The sequence below is a fragment of the Oncorhynchus masou genome, chromosome 9 (assembly GCF_036934945.1).
Source record: "Oncorhynchus masou masou isolate Uvic2021 chromosome 9, UVic_Omas_1.1, whole genome shotgun sequence".
Lineage (NCBI taxonomy): Eukaryota > Metazoa > Chordata > Actinopteri > Salmoniformes > Salmonidae > Oncorhynchus > Oncorhynchus masou.
Window position 1 is genome coordinate 42,888,773 of NC_088220.1, and position 14,038 is coordinate 42,902,810.

The 14,038-nt window shown below is 41.5% G+C and overlaps 1 protein-coding gene across 1 annotated transcript in view; it reads right to left on the reverse strand.

The window, feature by feature from the left end:
- Window positions 1–378: 378 nt before the first annotated feature.
- The window catches only part of LOC135546012 (palmitoyltransferase ZDHHC9-like), a 46,791-nt gene continuing 33,131 nt past the window's right edge, over window positions 379–14,038 (reverse strand). The window contains exons 5-9 of the mRNA XM_064974066.1: window positions 12,718–12,766; window positions 12,308–12,410; window positions 6,114–6,217; window positions 5,640–5,727; window positions 379–5,168 (exon numbers count right to left, since the gene is read on the reverse strand). Coding sequence (XP_064830138.1) covers window positions 4,962–5,168; window positions 5,640–5,727; window positions 6,114–6,217; window positions 12,308–12,410; window positions 12,718–12,766 — 551 coding nt within the window. The 3' untranslated portion in view covers window positions 379–4,961. The remainder of the gene's footprint in view (window positions 5,169–5,639; window positions 5,728–6,113; window positions 6,218–12,307; window positions 12,411–12,717; window positions 12,767–14,038) is intronic.

Below are 14,038 nucleotides of genomic sequence, written 5' to 3' on the forward strand. Positions count from 1 at the left end.
TTAACTGTATAATTTCAGATTGACTTCGAGTGTCCCATATGAAATTATTTCCATGACAGAACATTTAAAACAATATTGTGACCAAACATGCAACCCATGAATAGGAGGACGGGCTCATTGTAATGGCTGGAATGGAATAAATGGAAGTATCAAACAAACATATAGAAACCACTTTGACTCCGTTCCATCCATTCCATTCCAACCATTACAATGATCCCGTCCTGCTATAAATCCTCCCACCAGTCGCCACTGATGTATAGCCTACTTCACTGTGGAAAAAGGGCCACAATACGTGTCATGTTATGATTTTCAGTTTGCTTCCTTCCATGACTGGTTTTGCCTTCTTTTCCCAGGATTATAAGGAAAAAAATCATCGAAAACAATTGCTATGTTTATTTACAATCCCCTTCTCCAAAAGGATTGCTCATTTACCTAGCGCTTATTTATAAATTACAGTTCATGGATATTCTATCAGAAAATATAAAGTAGATGCTTTGTCCACTTGGAGCCGTCAGGTTCGCTCGACCTCGGGTTCTATCCAATCTATAAAGCTGCTTACAGATTCCATGATAGAAATGTAAAGTGCATTTCCGATTGAGCCTTTACCGTGAAAGCAGTCTCTGCTATAAAGCAGGAACATTGCCATTACATTTTAGTCACGCTGTAAAGCTGAACTTTTGCAACAAGGATTGAATAGAGCCCCATATTCCTGGTTTTCTCACGCATAAAGGTGGTGGAATAATAAGGGAATTAAGTCCAGGTCAGAATATGGCGTAGCTGTAGCCATACCTTCGCTACACCTTCATTTCTGAGACATCCACTCCAAACAAATGGCGGGTGAATAGTCACTGAGATAGGGACCAGAGGGTCAATCTCACTGATGTCCTGATGTCAACGAATGTCTATTTATAGCCCTGGTTGCACCTTGCATTAACATGTGGTTTTCACGATCTGATCAAGATGATCCAATTACTATCTGTTCAAGGTTCTGTGTCTACTCATTGTTTTTAAATGTCTCTTATCCTTCCACTGTGTATTGTGACCAGATTTCCTGGTCCCTCCATGTATGAAAATTATTTGACAGATATTATTTGGCAGTCAGCAGTCAAAATCCTTTCCATGCAATAATTCAGAGACAATATGATTAATAATAATGACAACATCATTCAATTACCAGACATGTCAATCAATCATGTAAAAAGAAGTGAGAAATATCATGAAATATACGTAATCACAATGTTATTACTAAACAATGTGAACATAAATATTAGTCCATCAGTGGTATTGTATCTACTGCATTATGTACGGTGTTATGTAGATCAGAGCATTCAGATCGGAGACCCTCGTCATGTATCTTTCACATTATAAATCAAAATCATACATCCAAACATTGAGAGAAAAAAGTCCAAACTTCCCAAGTCATTGTATCGACAATTACTATATGCCCATAACGATAACATTAATAGTACAAGGGTCCAAGTCCTTCAATTATCTTTCAACCAGCTTAAACTTTAACATGAACGTTCCCTTTTTCATTTGTTAAATCACAAAATCAGCAATACGGTCACACTTTCCATTGACAGCAATGAAGCAGCACAGTTATCTACGGAGAGAGAATTTTTACAACTGGCTAGAACAGAACACTATTGGGGGGGGGGGGGGGGGACAAATCAACTTAAATTGATAGGATTGGTTTGAGGGTAGACCTAACAACTGCTCCGAAAGATGAAAATATATCAAAAAGAATAATTATACATTTCCTGAAAGGCCTTCTCAATACACACACACACATTCAGGAAATACTGTACAGCACTATTTGATTAAAACATCCATTTGTTTTCCATTTCAGAAGGCGGCTTACATTCTCAGCAGCTCCGGGGTAAAACTTCCCCTAGGTACAGATCTATAGTAGGATCGGCTTCCCCTCCCCCAATCCTAACCTTAAAGGGATACTTTGGGATTTTGTCAATGGGAACCTTTATCTACTTCCCCAGAGTCAGATGAACTCAAGGATAGCATTTGTGTGGCTCTGCGTGCAGTTTGAAGGAAGTTGCTAACTCTAGTTAGCATTGCCTAGCGAAACTACCTCCAACTTTGTTCATACTGGACGCAGAGACCATTGGTGGGGAAAATTCTAAAACTGACCCTGACCGGCATCTAGGGGCAACAGCACAAGTATCCTTCCAGAATGTGTAGACTACGCAAGTGAATATGGATTTGGCTTTTATCTTTCCTTCCCTAAAGTAATCCCTTCCATGACCTTCACCGGATTGTTTGATAGTCTACTCCAGATGTAAAAAAAATAGTGATAAAAACACTGCAAGGGCCTAGATGGAAACAACTAGTAACTCCCCTACTCACATTTCCAATACAAATACACGTTTTCACCAGATAAGAGAATCTTTGTGAAATGAAATCAACAAAAGTATAAACATACTGCTTGGCCATATACAGTAGCTCTGCAATCCTTTCAATTCATTAAATCTGATTATTTCAGTATCATTCTGTTCATATATAAGTAAGGCAATAGTAAACATGATGCACTGCCCTCATTTGGGACAATTGAGATAATGCGTGTGACTAAACACACTTCGGGCCAATCAGTATAATTTAGTAAATACTGGATCTCTATGGCAAGATACATCATTCACCCAAGTTTCCTCAATACATGGCCAGTGGCAGTCTGAGATATCGCGTCTGACTAACGTATGAATGAAAGGACGGACACAGATCTACAGATCTACAGTCCCCTCTTCATCGTGGGGTACAATTATCTTGGGCATATGAAAAGGCTGAACGACACTGTCAACGTGGTTATACTGTTTCTATACAAGTATACATCACAATTACTCTGCCTTGCATACAACACAAAGCGTAACACAAACTCTCTCCAACCACTATCAGTTTAACATATCACCCAACAGTCAGGCAAGCCAGTCGCACCGACTTATCCCTTTGTGAATCCTGTCCCTTCGAGTTGTCTTGAACTGAAGCACCTGCAATTCTCAACCACCTTGCCCCACCTCTCACAAACCCCCATAATCCTCTGCTCCATTTGGTGTGAAATTCACGGAATGTGTTGACAGGAGAAAGAGCAAGAAAGCAGCTTCAGTCTTGATTTTTTTCGGTTTGATAATGAGCCCGTCACGGATGGCTTTGGCCGTGACTCTGTTGCCTGGGGAACAGAATATCTTCCCTGGGAAAGATGGAGTGGAAGAGAGGAGGCGAAAGAGTGAGGCATGGAGGAGTGGAAACAATGAAAGCTTTCCTCATCAATGGATCATGACATGGAGGAAGGACACCGAGTTGACAGTGAACGCTTGGAGGACAAATTCAGGAGTTGCATGACTTGCAGGGCAGGCCTTCATACACAGGCAAATATCTAACACTGGACACATGCACTTTCCAAAAACAGACACAACCTGGGTCCCTTCTCTTTTCATCAGAAATAGATCCAAGTTAGTGTTTTTTTTAACACCTACATACGGGTATGTACATTTAGACAATGGCTTTACTTCATCTTTTTTTTGCAGTCTCATTGGTAACTAGAAAAAGCGACGTTGTTTCTCGTTGGACAGTCTGCGTGTACGATTTGGAGTGCCGAGTGGTGAACTGGAGTCTGAGGGTCTTCTCTGTAGATAGACAACCTTACAGTTATAGTCACATGTGATAGCGTAGCTTCTCGATAAGGCACTGTAACTAGTGTCTACTGTCAGCAGCATTCAGGCCTTCTCTGTCTCACACACACACACAGGTTGGGGTTTCCAATACAAATGCAGTCAATTCAGAGGGTAAACTTTGTTTGTTTATTGGAACATTAATTTAATTTTACTTTCTTGAATTGACTGAATTGAAATGCCCCCAACACTGACACACACGCCTACCCAGACACACTCCGGGGACAGTGGCAAAGTGTCCATTTCTAATGCTAGATACAGGAACTCTGAGCGTACCCCTGCAAATGGTCAGCGCAAATGTGGATGTTTAACTATTCCAGAATAACTGGACCTTTTGCTATAACAGTATAAAAATGGAAGGACGGTAGCCCGAGGTGACACCTTCATCTCAACAAATCTAGTCAGAGATGCTAATTAGGATAGAACTCGACGCAGCAATATCAGTGGAAATCAGGTACTGTTGTTTGACTTCCCGGAAGAGACAACATGGTGGCTGAGATATTGCCTCCCATGGTAAGTGTTTCCTTTCGCCACTATGTTTTACTGTTAAAACACACCCTAAACAAGTTGTCAGGCCTTATATTCTCATTATCCAAACGGCCAACTTTCCCATTAATTGCATAGGGGGCTGTTCGTGTGGTTCAGTCGAGAAGATGAGAACGGTCTAATAGTGTGTATGTGTTAAGAGGGTTTACAACACAAAAGCTACTATGTTAGAACTGGCCTTTTCACATTTTAAAAAGTCATCATCACGGCTATAAAACAAAAAAAGACAAAAAGTAGAATTAACAAAATCAGAGAGAGTCCACAGGTAGCCATAAGCCAGAGGCGCCTGGGTACGGGTGCACCTTTTAGGACATCCTCAGCCTCACACTACCCAGGGAATATAGTCATCTGCATCCAGTGATATCGTAGTTCTTCCCACAGTTTCACCATTCTCGGTGTTTATCCACGCAATGTTCAGGGGAACGAGAAAGGTGCTGAGCCACCCGCCCCTAATACCCAACCCCACCCTTCTGAAGTGTGAATGTCTATCAAGCAGTCCTGCAGTCACCGAGTTAGGGGAGAGGCAGTGTTTGGTGTGAGGCACCAACTCTACATATCTGGTGGAATGAGCAGGGAGTCAGAGCCCTGCAGTCCTTTCCCACTCATTACAGGCAGATAGATGCTTTTCACTCATATAGAGGTTGATTAAAGTGTCTCCTCACAGGTCCAGACAGAGCGTTTTAGTGATAAACTGACTTTGGGTGGGGCAAGGAAGGAGTCTCCACCCCCACCACGCAGCTAGAGAGCCTTCTCCTTGGCGATAATGATGGAGGCCTCCACGTCAGTTTCAGGTGAGGCCAGGGGCGGGACTTTGGCGGGACTGGGTGGCTTCTCCTTCTTGGGGGAGGGGCTTCCTTTCTCTGCGTGGGAGATGGCAGAGTCTGCGATGCTGGACTTGGCGTCGTCAGGGGTGTGCTCGTTGGGGATGAGTGGAGCTGTAGTTTTCTACAGAGGGAAAATTAAACAATAAGGATACTAATAGTAGCCAAAGACTAAACTATTGATAGCTGCCCTGTATTTGATTTCAGGGGATGTGAAAAGGCAAGATATTGCACCAGTAAAAAAATACTGACAAAGTGAGGCACAAAATGGCTACAGTAGATGGCAACTGTAGACATTGCAATGTACAAAACGGCTATAGTAGGACAGACTAGACACCAGTACAAAATGGCATCTGTACAGACACAAAATGTCTACAGAACTGTGAGCTGACGAGTACATTAATAGTATCTTTATAAAAATAAAAGAAAATGGTTTCTGCTCTACAGTACATCGTTCACCCCCTTTGCTCTCCTCCCTCTATGCAATTGATTTAGGCTATATTGTATGCACGTTCACTGTACTAATGCTTTGTGTCTGGCAAGCTGAAACCATTTCAGTGCCGGACAGTAAATTTGTGTGCGTGTGTGCGCTTACTGTGGTCTGTGGCACTGGATTGCTCTGGGTGGCAGTGGACGCAGGAACAGGCAAATCATCCTGCGTCAGCCCTCTTCTGTCCAAGACACTGCCAAGGGGAGACAAACAGTTATCAACATCCTATTCACCACTGAACAGAGAGGAGAGTGTGAGAGAGAAATGAGAGAAAGACAAAGGAGGGAGGTAAGGGGAGGAGGATAAAGGGAGGCTACAGGATGAGGGGGGAATAATATTAGAGACTAAGCGAACAAGAAAGTAGTGAGAGTGAGACGAGGGAGGGAGGGTTGGAAAGGGCGGGAGGACCAGACGGTGGCTATAGAGGGGAAGAATAGTAGAGGGAAGTTAGCAAGAGGAAGATAAAGAGAAGAAGCAAGAGAGAAAGAGACCATGAGGGTAAAACAATGAAAACCACAGCAGCATTTTCTACACTAGTTAATCCTATGAGCACAGAATTGTGCTCCTTCTGTACAGTACCTGGGGTATGCAGGCCCACATAACACTTCACAGCAGTTCTTGACAATGTTCTTGTGGCTGTAGGGGTTTTGCAGCCGGTTCTTTCCCGACCATGAGCCTTTGATCTGTAAAACACAAAATAAAGCCACCCGTAAAAAAATAACAAATATATCTCGATTAGATCAGTATTGAAACCCCTGAGTCAATCACCTTTGGCAGTGATTACAGCTGAGAGCCTTTCTGGGTAAGTTTTGCACTCCTGGATAATACAACATTTACACATTATTATTTTTAAACTCTTCAAGCTCTGTCAAGTTGATTGTTGATAATTACTAGACTGCCATTTTTAAGTCTAGCCATACATTTTCAATTTAAGTCAAAACTAACAAGGCCACTTTGGAACATCTAGTGTATGTTTGGCCTTGAGTTTTAAGTTATTGTCCTGCTGAAAGGTGACTGCCTCCCAGTGTCTGTTGGAAAGCAGACTGAACCAGGTTTTCCTCTAGGATTTTGCTTGTGCTTGGCACCATTCAATTTTTTTAAGTCTTGAAAAATTCAACAGTCCTTAAACAATTACAAGCATACCAATAACATGATGCAGCCACCACTATGCTTGAAAATATAGATTGGCACTCATTGATGTGTTGTGTAGGATTTGCCCCAAACATAATGCTTTCTATTCAGGACAAAATTTAATTGCTTTGCAGTAATACTTTAGTGCCTTATTGCAAACATGATGCATGTTTTGGAATATTTTTTATACAAACGTCCTTTTCACTCCTCATTTGTCTCCTATCACAGCCATTAAACTAAGTTTTAAAATCCCTGAGAGGTTTCCTTCCTCTCCGGCAACTGAGTTAGAAAGGACACCTGTATCTTTGTATTGATTGGGTGAATTGATACACCATCCAAAGCTTAATGAATAGCTTCACCATGCTCAAAGGGATATTCAGTGTCTACTTTACCAATAGAGTTCAGTGTGTCAAATCGGAGCGCCTGTTGTTCGGACCTCTGGCAGTCTATGGGGGTGCCACAGGGTTAAATTCTCGGAACAACTATTTTCTCTGTATATGTCAATGATGTCGCTCTTGCTGCGGATGATTCCCTATTCCACCTCTACTCAGACGGGCCAGATGTATACATAATGGTGTCTTCTTTGGACAATGTGTTAACAAACCTCCAAACAAGCTTCAATGCCATACAACACTCCTTCGTGGCCTCCAACTGCTCTTAAACACTAGTAAAACTAAATGCATGCTTTTCAACCGTTCGCTGCCCACACCCGCCTGCCCGACTAGCTTCACTACTCTGGACGGTTCGGACTTAGAATATGTGGACGACTACAAATACCTAGGTGTCTGGCTAGACTGTATACTCTCCTTCCAGACTCATATTAAACATCTCCAATCCAAAATGAAATCTAGAATCTGCTTCCTATTTCGCAACAAAGCCTCCTTCACTCACGCCACCAAACATACCCTCGTAAAACTGACTATCCTACCGATCCTCGACGACGTCATTTACAAAATAGTCTCCAACACTCTACTCAGCAAACTGGATGCAGTCTATCACAGTGCCATCCATTTTGTCACCAAAGCCCCATATACCACCCACCACTGCAACCTGTATGCTCTAGTCGGCTGGCCCTCGCTACATATTCATCTCCAGACTCACTGGCTCCAGGTCATCTATAAGTCTATGCTAGGTAAAGCTCCGCCTTATCTCAGCTCACTGGTCATGCTAACACCCACCCGTAGCACGCGCTCCAGCAGGTATATCTCACTGGTCATCCCCAAGGCCAACACCTCCATTGGCTGCCTTTCCTTCGAGTTCTCTGCTTCCAATGACTGACACAAATTGTAAAAAGTCGCTGGAGACTTATTTCCCTCACTAACTTTAAACATCAGCTATCTGAGCAGCTAACTAAGTCGCTGTAGCTGTACCTAGCCCAACTGTTAAATATCCCATCCAATCTACCTACCTCATCCCAATATTGTTTTTATATACTTTTCTGCTCTTTTGCACACCAGTATTTCTACTTGCACATCTGCACATCCATCACTCGTGTTAATCTGCTAAATTGTAATTACTTCGCTACTATGGCCTATTTATTACCTTACCTCCTCATGCCATTTGCCACACTGTATTTAGACTTTTTTCTCTCTATCGTGTTATTGACTGTACATTTGTTTATTCCATGTGTAACTCTGTTGTGTCGCACTGCTTTGCTTTATCTTGGCCAGGTGGCAGTTGTAAATGAGAACTTGTTCTCAACTAGCCTACCTGGGTAAATAAAGGTGAAATAAAAATTCAAATAAAGTACCGTTCTTTGTGAGGCATTGGAAAACCTCCCTGGTCTTTGTGCTCTAAATTCACTGCTCTAGTGGTGGACCTTACAGACAATTATGTGTAGGGTACAGAGATGGGGTAATAGCAATTTATGTTGAGTCTATACAAGTTATTATGAGACTTGTTAAGCACATTTTTACTCCTGAACGTATTTAGGCATGCCATAAAAGGGGTTGAATTCTTGACTCAAGACATTTCAGATTCATTTTTTAAAATTAATTTGTAAAAATGTCTAAAAACAAAATGACACTGACATTGTGTGTAGATCAGTGGCACAAAATCTAAATGTAATCCATTTTAAATTCAGGCTTTAACAAAATGTGGAAAAAGGCAAAGGGCGTGAATACTTTCTGAAGGCACTGTAGCAAGGAATACATTTCTTGTGCCATCTCTTCCACACAGGGTAAATTCCATTTCAATTCGGTGAACTGAAATCCAAGTCCATTCATTTCTTTTCAATGAGCTATATTGTAATTTCAGTTCTGTAATTGACTGAATTGGAATGGAATAGACCCCAAACCTACTTCTGCCAAAAGCAAACAAAGCCCTTACAGACAGATCTCAGACACTGCCTGTCTGGTTACCATTTAAACATTTTTTTTATTATTATTTTTTAAATAGGGGATATTCAGTATTGCCTCCCCCTACTAAAATATTTTCCCTTTAGTTATACCTTATTCAAAAGTACGGTTCCATTTTTAGATTGTAATCCCACAGGGTTACACTTGACCTACAAACAATATCTGGTGAGGGATTTAATAAATTCCTGATCAAAGTATAAGATAGGCATGTTAATAGGCATGTATACAGGGCATATTGTCATTAAAATGACCAAATTCTTTAACACAATTCTGTGTTGACGGGTAGTGATACTAGGATATATTTCTCCAAAATGGAAATAATTCTTTACACAAAGAGTTATCAATGCATGAAGTATCCAGCTGGTAGGTTTGCAAAGCTACCCAAAATGTACCAAAGTTAGCGGAATCTTCGGTAATTAACAGGTAATCCACAGTAATTTAGGTAATTTATACTTGAACAAAAACAAGACAAATGCACACAAAATACATACAAAGTATGTAGACACCCTTTCAAAATGAGTGGATTCGGCTATTTCAGCCACACCCGTTTGACAGTTTTATAAAATTTGCGCACATAGCCATGCAATCTCCATAGACAAACATTGGCAGTAGAATGGCCTTACTGAAGACCTCAGTGACTTTCAACATGGCAACTTCATAGGATGCTACCTTTCCAACAAGTCAGTTCGACAAATTTCTGCCCTGCTAGAGCTGCCCCAGTCAACTGTAAGTGCTGTTATTGTGAAGTGGAAACATCTAGGAGCAACAACGGGTCAGTAAGCCACGAAGTGGTAGGTCACACAAACTCACAGGACGGGACCCCCGAGTGCTGAAGTGCATAAGAATAGTTATCCTTGGTTGAAACACTTACTACGGAGTTCCAAACTGCAACATTAGCACAATAACTTTGTCGGGAGGTTCATGAAATGGGTTTCTATGGCCCGAGCAGCTGCACACAAGCGTAAGATCAAGTCCCCACAGCAATTTTCCAACATCTAGTGGAAAGCCTTCCCAGAAAGTGGAGGCGGTGTCCACATACTTTTGGTCATGTAGCCAACATATTGTCCAGGCGTTTCTAGTAGACAGACCATATGGTTCAAGAGAAAATTGCGTAATTAATGACAAAAAACATCTAATCAACAATTGCATTCATTTCAATGAACTCTGCAACTCTTCTAGCTATTGAATTTTTTTCACAACTGCAACCAGATTGGCACCAAAACATGTACGGTTCCTGACATGGCCTATTGACAAAATAATAGTGTGTAAAAAATAATATTTCATGCTGAAACCCTCATATTAGACATCAATAGTTTTTACTATGTTTACGGTTTATATTTAGGATGATGTTTTACAGCTTTGTTATATATATTTTTTTATTTTAAAGTCATCTTATTTTATATATTTTACAGGTGATAAGGCCACACAGGGGCCAGAGATAATTAGACTGCTGTGATAACCTGAAGTACCCAAAAAGGCCACTAGATGTCATTGATAAAATTCCCTCAAAACCCACAAGTTAACAAAATTCTGGTTGTTTACTGGTGAACTTAGGAAGTTTCCAGTAATATACCGTCCCTTTGAAACCCTACCTGCTGGAGAATGTAATGGAAGCAGAAATTCCTCAGGGTGTTCAGAAATATACTAGACCGGTCCTTTCAGGAGGTTAGACCTGAGATATACACTGAATGTACAAAACGATACAAATACCTTCAATAACTAATGTGTGGAAATATACCCAAACATGTAAAGGAGGAAATTACATTTTTTTACCTTTGTGTACCTATAGAGGACACATCAACGAACGCATCGCATATCCATCACGATGCATTTCTGTGTACCTATTCGGCTAGTCATTCTGTTATCAGGTGTTAATCCACTTCACTTACCAAACTCAAGGTGTCATATATCATAGCCATTATTTTTTGCAGACATGTTTGAATTTTAATTCAGAGGAGAGATATTTAACAGTTGTGTGTTTTTTTTTTTTTTTTTGTTTTTTTTTTACTTGGTCACAAATGGAGGGCTTTTAAATTATTATTATTTTTTTACCATCATTCTGTTACAGAAATGTACATCTGCACAGTTGTTCAAGTAAAGTGTTTTTGTACCATTTTCATTGGAAATGGTTGAAAGTAGTCCTTGTGCATATAGACTTGTATGGTTTGTTAAACTTTTGTTTCATGGTTTTGTCATTATGTTACCATAAAATTGTCCTCACTATCCAATAGGCTTTTGTAAACTTGTTGATGATTTATTGTTTATGTAATGCCAATGGATGTGAGTGTCTAAGACTGCTATGTAGTTATTAATCAAACTTGAAATTAGAATTAAATCACTTCTGCATTGCCATAGTCAGGCAGTAAAGCTTTGTCCCGCCCATGGTCATGAAATCACACCTGTCTTGGGTACTGTATAAAAACCTACGACCATTACAGGTATACCTCCCTCACAAGCCTTGCATTCATCAGAATAAGAAGTCTTTGCCATGTTAGCACTCCACTTTGAGCATTTAAAAACAGAACCCTGGAGTGAAGCAGCTCCTATCAAATGACACAGGGTCAGGTCTTATTGCATTATGGTTAAGGTTAGGTTTAGGGATAGCGTTAATCTGATCCCAGATCTGTGGTAATGTCAAAACTTTAACTCGAGGCCCGACTGTGTTGTCGCTACATTAGACGAGTTGCCTCCTACAACGTGCCAATGTTCCAGCAGGCACGCCAGTACTTAGACAACATCAGTTTAGCATAGAGGACAGGTGGGACGTCCGGCTTTCCTACGTCACTGCCTTATCCACTTGTTACCCTAACGTAAACACCCCTCAGACACAAAATAGCATCTAGAATATTTTGAATAAGTGCATTCCGCAAGTGGCTAGTTTGCGTCAACCTTGAATAAAAAACTACTCCAAAGGTTTGGTCTGCAAACTTTGGCTTCAAATTGCAACGTTCTGTCATGTCTGCCTACAGGCTATGGTAAGACTTTTTCACATGCACAATTCCTGTCTGCATTTTAAGCCCCGCCTACCCAATCTCATGATTTGTTGGGAGAGTTGTCTGTCTGAGGAGGACCTTTCCTGGATTTATTTTTCCCTTTTCGAAGTTACCAAGAGAATCGCTCACGATTTCTGAGACTACCAGCTGTGTCAATAATCTAAAACGTCCTTCCTTCCTCATTTCCATAATCACCCGTGCTGGATAAAAAGAGGAGAGGCAGACAATTTAAACTGTTGAGACACAGCCCCTGTAATAGGAGTAGTGAATGGTAGAGAATAGATATACTCACATCCTCATTGGTGGTCTGGTTGAGGGAGATAAGATAAGAATGGAAGCCTGTCAGTCCCACTACTGACCACAAGGTGAAGAAGCACACCAACACTTCCAGCACAGTGGGATGGGGTTAAAGAAACAGGACAGAAACAGTACTACAAGCGCTAAGTCCACAGGTCAAGGATAGGTCTTCGTCGAACATGCGGTTACTGCAATCACTACTGATTTAGATCATTTTATGTTAAATGCCCTAGGGATGATTAATTGTATAACTTCATATAACATGATTTGACTCAAACCTGTCTATCTTACGATTTTTATGAATGTCTGATTCTTTTAGGTTTAAAAAGGAAACTACAGTGGCCCTATGGGTCAATAACCAGATGGTATTGTGAACTGTAGATTTATGTGGAACTGAAAGGATATGTCCCAGGTGTGTCTTGTAGTGTCTTCACAAACCCAGAGTCCACCGAGCCTGTAGAGAGGAGCACATAGTTAAAGAATGTTCTGTGGAGCATATGCAGTGCATTCGGAAAGTATTCAGACCCCTTGACCTTTTCCACTGTTAGTTAGCCTTATTTTCAAATGGATTAAAATGAGATTGTTTTTTCCCACTCAAATCTACACAGAATACTCCATAATGACATAATGCACCTTTGACAGCGATTACAGCCTCAGGTCTTTTGGGTCTGACACTACAAGCTTGGCACACCTGTATTTGGGGAGTTTCTCCCATTCTTCTCTGCAGATCCTGTCAGGCTCGATGGGGAGCGTCGCTGCACAGCTGTTTTCAGGTCTCTCCAGAGATATTCGAACAGGTTCAAGTCTCTGGCAGGGCCACTCAGACATTCAGGGATTTGTTCCAAAGCCACTCCTACGTTCTCTTGGCCGAGTGCTTAGGGTCGTTGTCCTGTTGGAAGGTAAACCTTCTCCCCAGTCTGAGGTCCTGAGTGCTCTGGAGCCGGTTTTCATCAAGGATCTCTATGTACTTTACTCCCTTCATCTTTGCCTCGATCCTGACTAGTCTCCCAGTACCTGCCACTGAAAAACATCCACACAGCATGATGCTGCCACCAACATGCTGCACCGTAAGGATGGTGACAGGTTTCCTCCTGACGTGACGCTTGGTAATCAGGCCAAAAAGTTCAATCTTGGTTTCATCAGACCAGAGAATCTTGTTTCTCATGGTCTGAGAATCTTTAGGTGCCTTTGGGAAAATTCCAAGCAAGCTATTCTGTGCATTTTACTGAGGAGTGGCTTCCGTCTGGCCACCGTACCATAAAGGCCTAATTGGTGTAAACCTGCAGAGATCGTTGTGCTTCTGGAAGGTTCTCCCATCTCCACAGAGGAACTCCGGAACTCTGGCAGAGTGACCATTGATTTCTTGCTCACCTCCCTGAACAAGGTCCTTCTCCCCCGATTGCTCAGTTTGGCCGGGCGGCCAGCTCTAGGAAGAGTCTTGGTGGTTCCGATTTTCTTCCATTTAAGAATGGAGGCCACTGCGTTCTTGGGGACCTTCAATGCTGCAGAAATGTGTTGATACCCTTCCTCAGATCTGTTCTCTGACATGCACTGTCAAATGTGGGACCTTATATAGACAGGTGTGTGCCTTTCCTATCAATTGAATTTACCACAGTTGGACTCCAAAACAAGTTGTAGAAACATCTCAAGGATGATCATTGGAAACCGGATGGACCGGAGCTCAATTTCAAGTCTCATAGCAAAGGGTCTGAATACTTATGAAGTT